Source organism: Melopsittacus undulatus, chromosome 10 (genome assembly GCF_012275295.1).
Source record: "Melopsittacus undulatus isolate bMelUnd1 chromosome 10, bMelUnd1.mat.Z, whole genome shotgun sequence".
NCBI lineage: Eukaryota > Metazoa > Chordata > Aves > Psittaciformes > Psittaculidae > Melopsittacus > Melopsittacus undulatus.
Window position 1 is genome coordinate 29,178,026 of NC_047536.1, and position 14,397 is coordinate 29,192,422.

The following is a 14,397-nucleotide window of genomic DNA, read 5'->3' on the forward strand; positions in this document are numbered from 1 at the left end:
AAACACAAGATGAAGCTACTAAAGTACAAGGTACACAAAAAAAGTTATTTCAGTAAGGCAGAGAAAGGCTCGTCTGGTTCTCTCCCATGGCAGCCTAACAAAAGAGCCCAGAACAAGCCAGTCTCACAATGCATCAAAATTAATCACACTGCTTCAGCATCCAACTGCAAATGAACCAAGTAATAAAAAGCACATATCAGTAGGTTACAGACAACACAAACCACTGAAAGTATCAATGATGATGCAGAGACAGCACCATTTATGGAAAAAACAGCACCTTATCTTCGAAGCTTTTTCTTACCTGTAGAGGTGTCATTCCCAGCTCATGGCCACTTCGTCCCTGTGCGATTTTGGACAAATCATTTACAAGGCGTTCAAATATATTAGCAGCATTTAAGTCACAGTCATAGTTAACATAAATATCCACTACACACTGAGCATCTGGAAAATGAAAGAAAGTGTATTAGCATTCAGTGTAACTGCATTTTTAAAAGGATTCAGCCAGTTGGGAGCAGGCAGTGGGGATGAATCCAGACATTTAATACAAACACTATGGGATCAAATTCAGTTTTTCACACTTAAACATGATACACAGCATTTGTCTACGCAATAGTTTTCATCTGCTGCCAGAAGAAGTGACTGCTGTTCACAACAGTGGAAATACCTGCACAAATCCTAGTTAAAGTCTGAATCACCATCCATTTGTGTTCAAATGAGCTTGAAGAAGTCTCTAAAATATTCAGGAAGATCTCTTTGAAGAACACCTGCAAGATATATGAAGTAAAGGACCTGATGATCTGAAGCTTATTAGAACCATGTCAAATGTACAAATCCATCTCTATCCACTAATTTCTCTTGAAGATTATCATCCCATATGTATTAGAATTTGAATACAGTAGTAATATACTAGTTTAGTAAGCAAACAAAACCAAGACATTAACTTCAAAGTTCCAGTTCTCCTTTTATCACTGCAGTAATTTTGAGAACTAGAGTATCATACCAATTAAGATAAAAAGTCTCTCACCTCAATCTGCATTTTTAAATGGGTCTTAAAATTTGAAAGCAGCGTGAGAAAGATGGCAAGAGAGAGCTCAAATACATCAGGAACAGAAGAGACTCCATTTTTAGATAACGCTACACAAAGATATTGCTTGATTGCATTGATGAACATTTCATGTGTCCTGAAAACTGGACCAGCATTCTGCAGTACTGAGAGAAGAAGCTGCAGAGACACTATCTTAGAACGTAGTTCATGGGATCTAGAAAAAAATCAACATTAAATATAATTTTATTGTGTTTCTGAATACATACTTGTATTTAACATGAGTGCTATAGCATTTGTTCCCTGTCAAAAGAAATGACTGCTATTTTAATTTATTTCAATGTGGGGGGTAGGAGGGGTTAGAAATCAGCCTGCAATCATTTTGGACAACACCCACTACCTTAATTTGGAGATTTTCCAGGTGTATTAACATCGTAGTCTAGGATGAAGCTTTGGATGATATGGTTTAGTGTGAGGTGTCCCTGCTCATGGCAGGGGGGTTGGAACTAGATGATCTTAAGGTCCTTTCCAACCCTAACTATTCTATGATTCTATGATAATAGATGCAACTTGGTGCAACTGAGAAGTATTCTCTTACTCCCTCATCAAAAGCACCACAAAAAGCACAACCAAGGCCACTCTGACCATAACACATTACACAAAGAAACCCTCAACTCTTTAATTTTTAGTGATTTGAAGCAAACTTCAATTCTAGGTTCATCAAGTAACTAAAACAAGGGCCTGACAGGTGCATTTTGAATATCAGCTTTACTCTATAGCAGCTACTTAACTGTCTCCAAAAGCTACCTGAAGAAGACAGTATAATAAATATTGTCTCATTACTTGGGATCCGGTGGTCCATCACCAAGTGGTTTCATAGAGAGTTTGCACAACGACCTGAACACAAGGAAGGCATCCTTTTGTAGTACATGGGAAAACCTGGCAGCAGCTTGATGTCCAGATACATCTGTTTCCTTGAAAGCAAGAAACACAATGTCAGATCCTCAGTGAGACAAAGGAAGGGAGCAATTAAGAAGATTCCACAGCTCTTCAGAATTATCTACAGATTTTTTAACAAAGGTACATTTGGGAAAGTTTAAATTAAACCTAAACAGGACTACAAGCTATCTGGATCTTTTCACATGTGTTAACTGACTCTTCCTTTCTGTCCCCACGTTGTATCAAAATACAGCCAATATAAGCAATTTTAGAACAGTTTTCAGTATCTACTTAAATCACGGTTCCTGCTTCAGTTTTCAAACCCAAGCAGGACACATACATTAAAGCTTCTGTCTCTTCTCTCTCCAAAATCCCACTGTACTAGCTAGCATGATAAACACATTTCTTCTTCCCTAAATATATGTTAGCATCCAGTGAAGTTACTTACCAGATTATCAGTGGAGGAAACAGACTGCCCATCATCTGGAATCCCATTCGTTTGTACATTTTCATTACTTGAGCCAGAAAGAATATCTGCAGTCTCTAATGCAGGTAGAGCTTTAACTGTTTCTGTTACCTGTTTTTCTTCAGCCACTAAAGGGGAAAAAGGAAAACTGCTTAAAATCACCCACAGAACTTTTTGTATTCCATGGCTTTGTGAAGCTCTACGACCAAGTGGGACAGAATTAGCACTGGTAAACTAGAAAGTTTATTAGCTACCAGTAAATGAAGAATACTGAGAGTCAAAAATCTAGTCTTCCTGCCTCAATAGGTGTTCTTGACAATATACTTAGTAACAAAAAATAACTTCCGTGCTTTTATATTCACAGGAATACAAGTTTGTCAATGCACATGCATCTGGTCTGTTTTAGGAGATTTTGTTACCTTTCACAGCTGACTTGACCACATCTTCTAAGATGCCTTTAACCATTTCCTTTTCTCCATCGGTTGTGTCTGCTAACGAAACACACAAAGAAATAATTTTGAATCTAGTACTTTCATTTTTTAAGGAAGGTTAAAAGGAGAAACATGACAGAGGTAAAAATGTTAAAAATTATAGATTTTCTTTAGCAGTTCTCCTCTAAAGTCACTTTCAAGAAGTAACACAAAAATACTCATGGATGTTATTTCTATTGTTTAAATCAGAGCACTCATTTTTAATGCTGTGATTTTGTCATTTTGTATTTCTCAAATGCTACAAACTTCTAGTTTTGGAATATCCTACATTGCCAATTTGGAAACAGTATTTGCTTATGACAAGGTCTTCATAATACACATTTGTTTTCACAGGACTTCAATTACCTCAAAGTGATTCTGTCACTTCCCATAAATTGCCATTATTCTCCCCCTTTCCTTCCCTTTATCAACCTAATCAAGTCTAATGCCATTATAATTCTAAGCAGATAAACCATATATAGTTTTAGTAGAATTCTAGGGATAACATGTACCCTTCTTCAACAGCTATAATGTAGACACTATGATGTAGAGCTAAGGATGGCCTGTATACTTTCAATAACTACTAAGAAAAGCCAAGCATTATTTCAGTCAATAGCCCACTTCTCCCCAAGATAGCCTAAAAGAGCATTTTGTAATAGAAGGACTGTAACTGAAAGCAGCAGACACAACTATTCTTGCTTACCTGATGCTGACAGAGTCAGATCCTGCTCCAACCTCATGTCTCCATTTTCCACCCTCTCAGGCTCACCATTTGTTAATTCCACACTTACAGGAACAGTGGGTTTGACTTCCTGATAGCTGTGCTTTAAGTGACTGATCTTGGGAGACTTGGACACTGCTTGAATTGCAGGAGACTGGGATTTCTGCTGACTCATTTTTTCTACTTCTCTGGATTCCTGTATCTTGAAAAAAAATATGAAAAAGTTAATCTAAGGCACAAAACAGGGTAAACAGATGTCTACGATGACTGATGTTCCTTTGTGAATTCACATGTTAACAAGAAAGAATCAGTGAATATATAATCACTTGGCCAGTCAAATTAAAAAGATGCACTTCAAGCTTATTTTAAAAGCATCCCATCATTTGTTTAAACAACGCCATTTGGCAGAAACTACAGTGTGAAACCTTGCTATCAGCAATAAGCTTCATAATTTAATCAGTCAGCGTGATTCACTGCAGGATTTAACAGGGGTTTTTGAAACTGCAAATCAATAGATACCCAAGTACAATGGCAAACCCATTAAAAATAAAAAAGACTTTTCTGTTCATTTGTCAAACCTAAACATTTGAGATGAGCAAAGTAATCATTACTTACAGCTTGGTTTTCCATCCTTGTAAAAATGACATTTAACATCTGTGTAAGGGTAGCTTTGGCAGTTGTCTGATTAATAAGATTTTTACTGGCCAGATAGATGTTGTAGCAGGTTCTAACAGTCTGAAGAATTGTTCCTTCATGAATTTCTATATATGGAGATGTTACTGCAGTGAGGAGAGCCTGAAAAAGTCCGTAAAACAGTAAAAATGAAACCTAAGCAAATAGGCTGCAACATACTTCATGCAGGTCTTCCATACTGATCAGTGGGTTTGTTATGAAACACTTATCTGTTCATAAGGTAATACTATGCCTTGTTGAGAACATACACTGCAAATCTGTCTAGAAAAACAAACAGAATAGCAGACAGGCTAGAGCAGCAGTCCATGATACTGCATCACAGTTAGTGCTTTCAGTTGAAGGCTAATAGCAATTCATTGGCCTAAGGAACATGGACATTACCAGCCTAGATGAAGAACATCAAGGTGTCTGCAAGTATCTAGGCCACAGCTTATCCCAGAAAGAAGAACAAAAGTACTCTGCTTCACCAAGAGGAAATACATTTCACATGCCAATTCTGACACTGTAATAGCTTCCCTGTATTCAGTGACACATGTAACAAGGTAAGAAATGGAGAAACTGGGCCCTAATAATGTTTCCCATAATTTTATTTTTCCCATTACAAAATCAAAGACAGAGAAAGCAAATCAATATTGCACCAAAATGAACCAAATAAAATACCTTAATTATCTGCAGTTGTACTCCTTCATCTGTTTGAGGACCCTGAAAGCAATTGCAAATGGTTTCAACTATTCGGTCAATCAGCCGTTTTCCAGGAGCTCCACTGTCTGGAGCATTGCCAGTGATATGTCCATATGCAATGAGTTTCTAGGTAGAAAGAATGCAGGTTAGACAATCACAAATACAGTAAGGCATTAAAAAGAGGTTTTAGACAACATACCTCATTTAACCAGTTTTAACACAAATTTAATAGCATCAGTAGTCTGGCTACCAGGCTATTGGTACTTGGACTTTGCAGATCTGGATAAAACAGACTTAGGTAAGTGATGCACAAGCTTTTGCCACCTATACCATTTCTTCCTACTATAGCCAAAAAGAACTTTTAAACATCAATCTTTGTATCTATTAGAATCATAGAATAGTTATGGAATGAAAGGACCTTAGGATCATCCAGTTCTAACCCCCCTGCCATGGGCAGGGACACCTTACACCAAACCCTGCCACCCAAGGCTCTGTCCAACCTGGCCTTGAACACTGGCAGGGAGGGATCATTCACGAGTTCCCTGGGGAACCCATTCCAGTGCCTCAGCACCCTCACAGTAAAGAACTTCTTCCTTATATCCAATCTAAACTTCCCATGTTGAAGTTTCAACCCGTTACCCCTTGTCCTGTCACTACAGTCCCTAATGAAGAGTCCCTCCCCAGCATCCTTATAGGCCCCCTTCAGGTACTGGAAGGCTGCTCTGAGGTCTCCACGCAGCCTTCTCTTCTCCAGGCTGAACAGCCCCAACTTTCTCAGCCTGTCTCCCTACAGGAGGTGGTCCAGTCCCCTGATCATCCTCATGGCCCTCCTCTGGACTTGTTCCAACAGTTCCATGCCCTTTTTATTTACAGAAAATTTCAGCTAATTACATGGGCAGAACCTAAGTTGCATTTATTTTTTCTTTAAGAATCCAAGGAGGAACAAGGTAGAAAGATTCCAGAGTCTGACCTCCCATCACATCAGCTCTACAAGAATCACCATGGTTAATACTCCTTTTAGAGCACCACAGATTAAATAACTTTACTGAATAATGTAAGCATTCATAAGCTTCAATAAAAGCTTACTTCACTGTCAGCACTTTTGACTGTGACAGGACACACTTTCAGCCAAGTCTGATGGTAACCTATTTTGTGTGGTTTAGGCATCCCAATAGCCACAGTGGGCATCTGCACATCTGTGTGCACGCTGGCCAGCCTTATTGCTTCACTCCAAGAATGCACACAAGATGTCTGTAATTGCCTGTTTCTCCACTTCACTCTGCCAAGTATAAACAGAACACTTACCTGTAAACAATCCAGTGAAGTGCTGACAATGCGTGGAGACTTTGACTGGCAGGCTAATTCAAAAGGAAGGAAATATTTATCTGCTTCAATGAAGTTTGCCTTTGGTGGAGCAGCAGTGCCTTCTCTAGGTCAGATAAGAAGAGTTATTAATTTTTCTAAACATGTATATCACAGCAAACTACGTTTTCTCCTTTTCCAAATTTAAAGCTGAACAGCACGTAACAGCATACAAACACAATGCAGGTTTATCTCACACATACTTTCTCAAAGGAAGTTCAATCTTAAGAAGCCACACAGAAAACATTTTACATTTATTTATATTGCATCTGACCTCTTCATATATTCTTCAACTTAACTCTTTTCTTGCTACACTCCAACACTGTCCTACTACCTGAAATACTAGGGAACTCCTACAACGTATATGATAAATCTATCAGTTATTTTGAATTAACTAAACAGGGCTTACATGAGGGATACTAAACCAACAGAAGCCCATCTGGGGGCTCATTTTAAAATCATAGCACAGTGGTGGAAGAGTGTTTTAAAAACGTATTCTGGATCTAGGAAGTTAAGAGGATATACTATCAAACAGGGGTTACCTACTGCTCTCCATGATTTCCTTTCAGGCTATATTAAGCCCAGTAAAAGGAAGTGAAAAACTAGCAGCTTTTAGAAGTTTTGCAAGTTTTTCCATAGTGAAATTCAGAGGCAGTTATGGCTTGAGGAGCCACAGCCACAAAAATTGTGTAATTGTAACACATGGGCCATATGTTTTTGTCAGACAAGTAGGTAACCGAGTATTCACAAACTCACTGCTGTAATGTATATGCACTCTTAAATTTCCACTATGGAATTATTCCCCTTGCTGTCTTCATGCATAGCTTACAGCAACTAATATTTACCTTTGCTTTTCCAGCTCAGTTTTTATCTCATCTGGAAGAAAGAAAAAAAATTCAGAGCACTGAACACCCAACATGTTATCATTATCCATAACACAAATAAAGCAAAGCTGTTTTATACCAGAAGTCTTACACTTCAGCATTTGCTATTCCTTTGCTGTAACGTCTCCAGAGTTACTGTTACTGGTTTTTACAATTTTTACATGAAAAAGCTAATTTTTCCAAATATTCTTAACAAAAGATACCTTTAGAACACACAGGTATGGTATGCAATTTTTATTCAAGAGTAAGTCTACATCACAGAGCTCAGGTCTGCAGAAGTCTTTAAGCCACTGCATAAACCATTAGTTAACTACACTGCTAGTTAACCTGCCTTTGTTAACCCTTACAACATGACATCAGCTCACAAGAGATAAGAAATTCTACATGCATGCTGTCATTTTGCCAGCAGAGATTTTCTTTTGTTTATTAATTACACGTTTTGAGAGCTTTTCATAAAATTAATTACAGAAAGAAAGAACAACCAAACCACAAAAGGTTTTTTGTTATTCCTGTATACAGCAGCAAATCCCAAAGATCCTAGCATGGCTTTTTCAGGATTTCTAACATATCACCATGATGCACAGCACAGGCCAGAACTTCACTACCCCAAGCACAGCCTAAACACTTACTGTGAACACTGACATAAAATCAGCCAAAATAGCACACGCAGTAAGGCTGCACAGCTACAATCATTTGTAACACCACATGGAATCCTCTCCATCTCACCCTACATTATGTGCCTGCTCAGTATCATGCCTACAGAACTTCTTTCAATGGTAAAGTTATCAGATCTTTCAAGGTCCCTTCCAACCCTTGGGATACTGTGATTCTGTGATTCACTCAGTACTTGTCTTCCACAACTCTGGAGGGGCACCACTGGTTGGGATTAGATGTGTGCAGTTCAGATTATTTTGGTGCTCTTTGTGAGCCTCAATTGTTTCTTCTGTGTCTGAAGCATCAATACACAAAACATACTAACAAACAAGGACTGCATCAAACACTATAGGTTTTTGCACAGTCCTATTCTTCAATGGATGTTACAAGAATCAATCCTTGCAGAGAATGTCTATTTTGTAACATGGACAAAATGTAAGGAAAATGCAGAGGAAACCTGCATAACTACAAGCTATGAGTGGTTAAGCTACATCCAGGACTGGGACTTGCTATTTTATCTGCCGTATTCTCTCATTAATGAAAGTCAACCTGACATCCATTAGCAATAAATGACACAACAAGACCTGAAATAACATTATCCACCCTACAGTCAACAAAACAGACAACAGAAAATTTGAACAGTCACAGACCCAAGGCTCTGTTCAGAAGCCCATTTCCTAACCAAGTCCAGCATGTAAGCAGCCATGTCCAGCAGTTTTAAAGGTAAGACAATTTTCACTTGCCAGTACTGCATGAGCCAACAGCAAGGCACCAAACCCAGCCCATAGCCCCAGTGCCTGGGATTTCAGAATCAGAAGTAACTTTGCAGCTCTGTGACACTGCAAAGACAGCATCATCATCCCCTCATACTTCAGGCTTCAGCCAGTAAGGAGAGTGAACAGAATGGAGAATGTCCATAAGAAATAACCAAGGTTTCCCATGCCAAAAAAGACTGACACCGTAAATCTTAATACAGCACCACTTCTTGGATCACTGTTTACTTCATTTCAATATCCAAGATGGTTTCTCAACAATGTGTCCATTCAGAAGTTCAATTCAGCAGAATTTTAATTCAGTTCTCTCAATTTTATTAATTTCCCCATCTTTAACATCACATTATGATCCAAGGAACTCCTGAGAACAACATATACTAAAGGACCCAAGGATGTACTGGAAAAATACGTAAGACTAGCATCCCATGCAAGACCAACAACCATCTCACTCTCAGAGATACTCCACAGATTAAATAAATAAATAAATCTAACCCAGGCCTAAGTTCCCCACGATTTTATTATATAAAGGTGTTCTAAAGCCATATGAAAACATAACAGTATTTTAGTAGATAATGCTGGCAGAAAAGAATAAATGAGAGCACAAAACCATATTGCAGGCATGCCTCTGCTACGGACTGCATCAAACTAGTTTGGAAGTCTCCACATCTGAAGTGCTTATTTGGTGGTCTGACAGCAAAACAGAAACTGTTGCCTCATTGAAGTCCAATGCCAGGAACACCTTGCCAAACCCTGACCAGTTAAAGCCAGCTTCTAGAAACCTAGCGCCACTGCCACTCTCCCCTTCCAGTCATAGGACCAAGGGACACAGCTCAATTCCATTCTACAGAAGAGAGTGAATTTTGATCAATCTCTGGTCACCACAGCCCAATGCTGACCCCTAACAGTGGTTTTGCTTCAGAGCTACCTGCTACTCACAAGGCCAGAATGTATCAGCATACATGCCACCTATTTAGTCAGAAACATCTTCAACTCAGGCACTATGTGTGCTGCCTGCTCAATGCAAGTCTTTCAGCATTCCTACTGGGCAACAGAACTGGAATAACAAGCAAGGCCTTGCAGGAATTTCTTCCAGAGCTTCTGGCCATAATAAATGCAGGATGAAGCTCATGCTGCGAGCAACTACCTTCCTATAGTAGATGGATGGTTTAAGTTTGCTTGTACTGAAAATTACATATTAAAACGCAGGAAATACTTGCCTGCCTGTAACTATATGCATCCTATGCTAATGTCATTCAAGTTGGTTTTTTTTTCAGTATAAGCAAACTAGTTCCTGTGCAGAAAATGGTATCGCTTGTGTTAGCACAAGGACACAAGCAATGCCTTCCCATAGCTTGTCACAACTCCAGACAGCAGTGCCAATGCAAACACATGGAACAGCAGCAAAAGCTTTCTTCCTCCCAACCCAGTCAAGTCTACTGCATTGCCCAATTCCAAGAGATCTCCAGCTCCAATAAAAAACCCTGACACCCCATATTTATTGATTCTATTGATCTACAAGGAAGCCTTTAGAAAAGGCTGCCACAATGAAGCAAGACTATCTCCTCTGCCCAGAATCATCAAAACATGCTACTAAACTAAGAAACACAAACTTGTTTTAGACATCTGTCATCAAGATCCAAGGATGACTTAAACACACAACTGGATTCCTAAACAAAATCTGTTCTTACAAAGCCTGAAGATCTGTACATGGAGGTGCACTGGCAATCAAAGCAGGTCACATACCCAGGCTGGCTGCACAATATGTCATTAAAAATAGCCCTAGTAGGGCAAGACTAGTAGTTTATGAGAGACTCAGCCACACAATTAGCATTAGACCAATATGAACTGCTGTGATACATACTGTGTTCCACTGCAAAAATTTCAAGGTAGCGATTATTTCAGTATACTTACTAAGAACCATGTGTACCTAGAGCTCCATGTAAATGCTTATTAAGCATCTACTTTAATTCAATACACTGAGTGTCTGCTAAAAACAAGTTTTCTTAAAAACACAGTTTTCTAAAGCAGAGCAGAAAAGCTGCTCTGTTTAAAATAACCCATTTCTCCCAGTCTCTCCTGGGGCTTACTGGCACTGAGAGTACAGGATACAACCGTTACACCTACTGATGAAGCAAGAGACTGAATGACCTATTCAAACTCTGCTTGCTCAACATTCAACACTCTATATTTCAAACAAGGGGGTGAAGAGAGGGAAATAGAAAAAGCCCCCAGAACACTGCTGGGAACTACTTTTGCTCCCTTTCTTCCATACTCCTTGTGTTTATGTCCTGTTTGAGCCTGTGTTATTTTTCATGTCTACAAAACCATGAGGATATTTTGCAGTTCTAAACTGAACAGTATTAGTCCAGTGGAAGGTATATTACTGGGAAAGGAAGAGAAAAAAAAATCCGTAAGAACAGTTTCAAATTAGAATGAAAGAAAACCTGTATCTCCTTTGTAAGAATGACAGCAATTTTCAGTAGTAAATTACTTTAGTTCTCAGGAGTTGAACACATTCAAAACTATGAAAAACTTGTGTAAAAGAAAACAAAAGCATCATTCCCACAGTTAGAAGTATAGTCCTCTTTCTCACCAAGCAAAAATTTAAAGCATGTGTAGTTAATAGAAACACTACTGCAGTAACGCTACAGCAGAAACTGCAGAAGTGGCTGCAGGTTAACTTGTATTAGGTAGTTGTAGAACACAACTCCCTATTTAGAAAAAAGATTCCTCATAGGCTTCCCTACTTCCAAGAGCAGATATAATTTACACATGTGCTGTCGCTGTGTTGACTCGTATATAAATGGTACAATACCTCAAGGCTCCATTAAAAAGACCATTGTATACACAAGACAGCACAGCAAATGGAATTTAGTACAAGGCAGAAAGGAATTATTGATAGCATGACATGGAGAAAAGAAGAAAGAAGACAATAGCTGACACAATTACCAGCTTCATAAAGTTAGCTTTATATCTCTCACAAACTGAATTAATTTTACTCAGTTAACTCAATTTATTATTCAAAACACTGAAGCATCTTTCATCCAAAGCAGTATGCATAGATTATGAAGTTTGGCCTCAATTCCCCAGACTGCAAGTAATGCTCTTCCCACATTTCTTAGCATATTTAGAGGGCTTGATAATTAAGCTGACACTTTTGAAACTGAAATGATAGTCTGAGTAAACATAAAGTATAAGCTTAACTAAACTGTATAAATAAATCTGATTTTTTTCTTTCGTTTGAGTAAAAAAGAGCTTAAATAGAACAAAGTTGGGGGGGAATCACATGTAAATAAAAGAAACAATATTCCTGTTGGCAACTTAAAATGATGCAACATTCACCAAATATAACAGAGACCCTTTAGTACAGTAATTGAGGCTCTGCTAGGGCAGGACAGTTAGGTAACAGAAGGTTATCTGTTCATGCTGACCTCTGCTTGCTTAGTCCAGCAATGCACATGGACTCTTTTTTTCTAAGCAAAATTAGCAAAAAATAATCCATTAGCACAGACATTAACTACTCTCAGATGTACTTTACCCTAAAACACACAGACATAGAATAGTTACAATCCACCATGCAAATACTAATAGGTGGCTATTGCACAATACCCCTCTCCCAAAATCATAACCTTTGATGTGTTAGAAAACATAAAGACCTTCACTGGGAATCTTTCAAGAAAGTTCCTTTCTCACCCTCTAAATATATTTACCTAACAGCAAAACAGCTTCCCCATCCTGTAAACAGTTGGGTGTATGCTGAGGGGGAGCTGGGGAAGATATCAGGAAAAGGAAGTAGGAATAGGAGTCTAACTGCTGGGGCACATGTGTTACAGCATTGCTCACAATGTCAACTTTAAACAATACTAAAGAATACCCTTCTATCTGGTTAGCTTTCTTTAGATATCTCTACAAGGCAGGAATTGCAGGAAAGAACATGAAAATGACAGCTGTTTTTTAAGCTCACTTTCACCGTCATAACTTGCATCTGCCCACCTTATGTACTCAGCCTGCCTTCACTTCTGTTCTCCCAAAAGGCAGCATTTCCAAATTAAAGGAAATATATTGGTGCAAAGCAACCAAAACTGTAGGAGATAGGGCACTTTTGCAAATTAAGAAAGGCCATAGTGAACTCCAGCTGCTTTAAGCAGCTTCCTTTTCCCTCCTTCACGGCACATCGTATGTTTGCAGGAACTTCAACACAGAGATCCGTATCACCAGTTTTGTACTTGCAGATTTCAGGATCAGTCCGCCAGCTACACAGAACTCATTTCCAGTTCTCCAGGACACCACAGACACTGTAAATATTTCTCTACACTGTTGGCAGTCTTTAACCAGTCAAAACATGGTTTGAAGATAAGAAGTCAGTAGATTACCAGCCCTGGGAGACTTCAGACGCCACAAGCCAAGGGCTTTAAACACCTTGCTTCCTATTTTAAAAGTTTATAATTAATTTTCTCAAAATCAGTTGTAAGTGACAAGCCCAAATCCCCTTTTGTTTCACGTACAGAGCAGAACTTAACCAAATAGGTATCTGGGGGTTTCCCCTCGGTTTTGCACGTCTGGTATTAGACAGAGAACTTTCTCCACGGTCCGAAGTCCCGAGCCCCGCCGGGGCCGCGGCCGCAGCCTGCCAGCTGGGGGCCCGGGGTTCCCCGCCCCTCCGGGACCCGACGCGGCGGAGGGCACCTCCCATCCCGCCTCCCGAGCCTCGGGCAGGGCGCGCAGGGTCCGTCACCCCGCCGGGAGGGCCGGCGGCTGCAGCCGGTGCCCGGCGGAGGCGGGGCAGTCCCGCGGGCCGTGCCGGGCGGACTCACCCAGCGCCACCTGGCAGGCTGTCCGCAGCTGTCCGTGCGGGGGCCGTTTCGCCTCCTTCTCCGCCAGGATCTTCTCCAGGGCCCGCGACACAAACATGCTCTTGGTGCGGGCATCCTGCTCGCGGGCCGCAGGCTGCATGGCGGGGCGGGCAGGGCTTCGCCGGGGCCAGCGCTCACAGCCCCATCACCCGGAAGAGACGCGCCTCCCTCAGCGGCCGCCGCCGCGCCACCGCCACAGCGCCGCCATATTGGCTCCGTCACGTGATTCAAACTACCACCCCGCCTTCCAGCGACGACCTCCGACCCCTTCGGCTGAGCCGGCAGCGGCAGGAGGTGGGGAGTGGGCGGGGCTTGACACCGGCGGGGGCGGGGCTTGCGGCGGGGGCGTGGCGGGGGCCGGCACGCTGCCGGCAGCGAGTTGGTGGCTGTAATTAGCGGTGATTAACGGCACCTCCCACAACTCTGCGCTCCTGGCGGCCCTTACAGTAACTGCAGCCTCCGGTGCGTGCACGGATGCTGCTTTTGCGCCCCCGACGGGTTCCCGCCCCCCCGAAGGGTTCGCTCCCCTTCTGTTCTTGCATCTTCAGGGGCAAAGCCCGACTAACCTCCTTGCTGTAATACCGAGTGCTGAAGTGAGAACTGGTTTGCTGTGTTTCAGTAGGAATTGCTGTATCCGTAAGAACTGCGAATATGGTTACTGCTGCAATTATGTGTAGTAATTAAGTTACTGAAAGGGAACTCATTTTAATAGAATATTCATTTTTGCAGTGCTTCTAGTCTAGCATCTCAACATCTGCAACGTCAGTGTTAACTTTCACAGAACTAGTCTTATGAAGAGGCACCTGTGGAAGACCCAAAGTCATATGTTAAAGAAGAATCATAGAAATTAAATGTCAAG

General features: G+C 40.7%; 1 protein-coding gene across 2 annotated transcripts in view; it reads right to left on the bottom strand.

Annotated features, from left to right (window-relative positions):
* The window catches only part of ARFGEF2 (ARF guanine nucleotide exchange factor 2), a 35,851-nt gene extending 22,106 nt beyond the window's left edge, over positions 1-13,745 (bottom strand). Inside the window, exons 1-12 of one of the 2 annotated variants that reach the window (XM_034066733.1) lie at positions 13,500-13,745; positions 7,220-7,250; positions 6,318-6,441; positions 4,992-5,138; positions 4,254-4,433; positions 3,621-3,840; positions 2,867-2,935; positions 2,430-2,575; positions 1,886-2,016; positions 1,025-1,259; positions 665-764; positions 302-441 (exon numbers count right to left, since the gene is read on the bottom strand). In XM_034066733.1, the coding sequence (XP_033922624.1) occupies positions 302-441; positions 665-764; positions 1,025-1,259; positions 1,886-2,016; positions 2,430-2,575; positions 2,867-2,935; positions 3,621-3,840; positions 4,254-4,433; positions 4,992-5,138; positions 6,318-6,441; positions 7,220-7,250; positions 13,500-13,638 (1,662 nt within the window). In that variant the 5' untranslated portion in view covers positions 13,639-13,745. Of the gene's footprint in view, positions 1-301; positions 442-664; positions 765-1,024; positions 1,260-1,885; positions 2,017-2,429; positions 2,576-2,866; positions 2,939-3,620; positions 3,841-4,253; positions 4,434-4,991; positions 5,139-6,317; positions 6,442-7,219; positions 7,251-13,499 lie in introns of both variants that reach the window. The other variant, XM_034066732.1, reaches the window with a different exon arrangement.
* Positions 13,746-14,397: the final 652 nt, after the last annotated feature.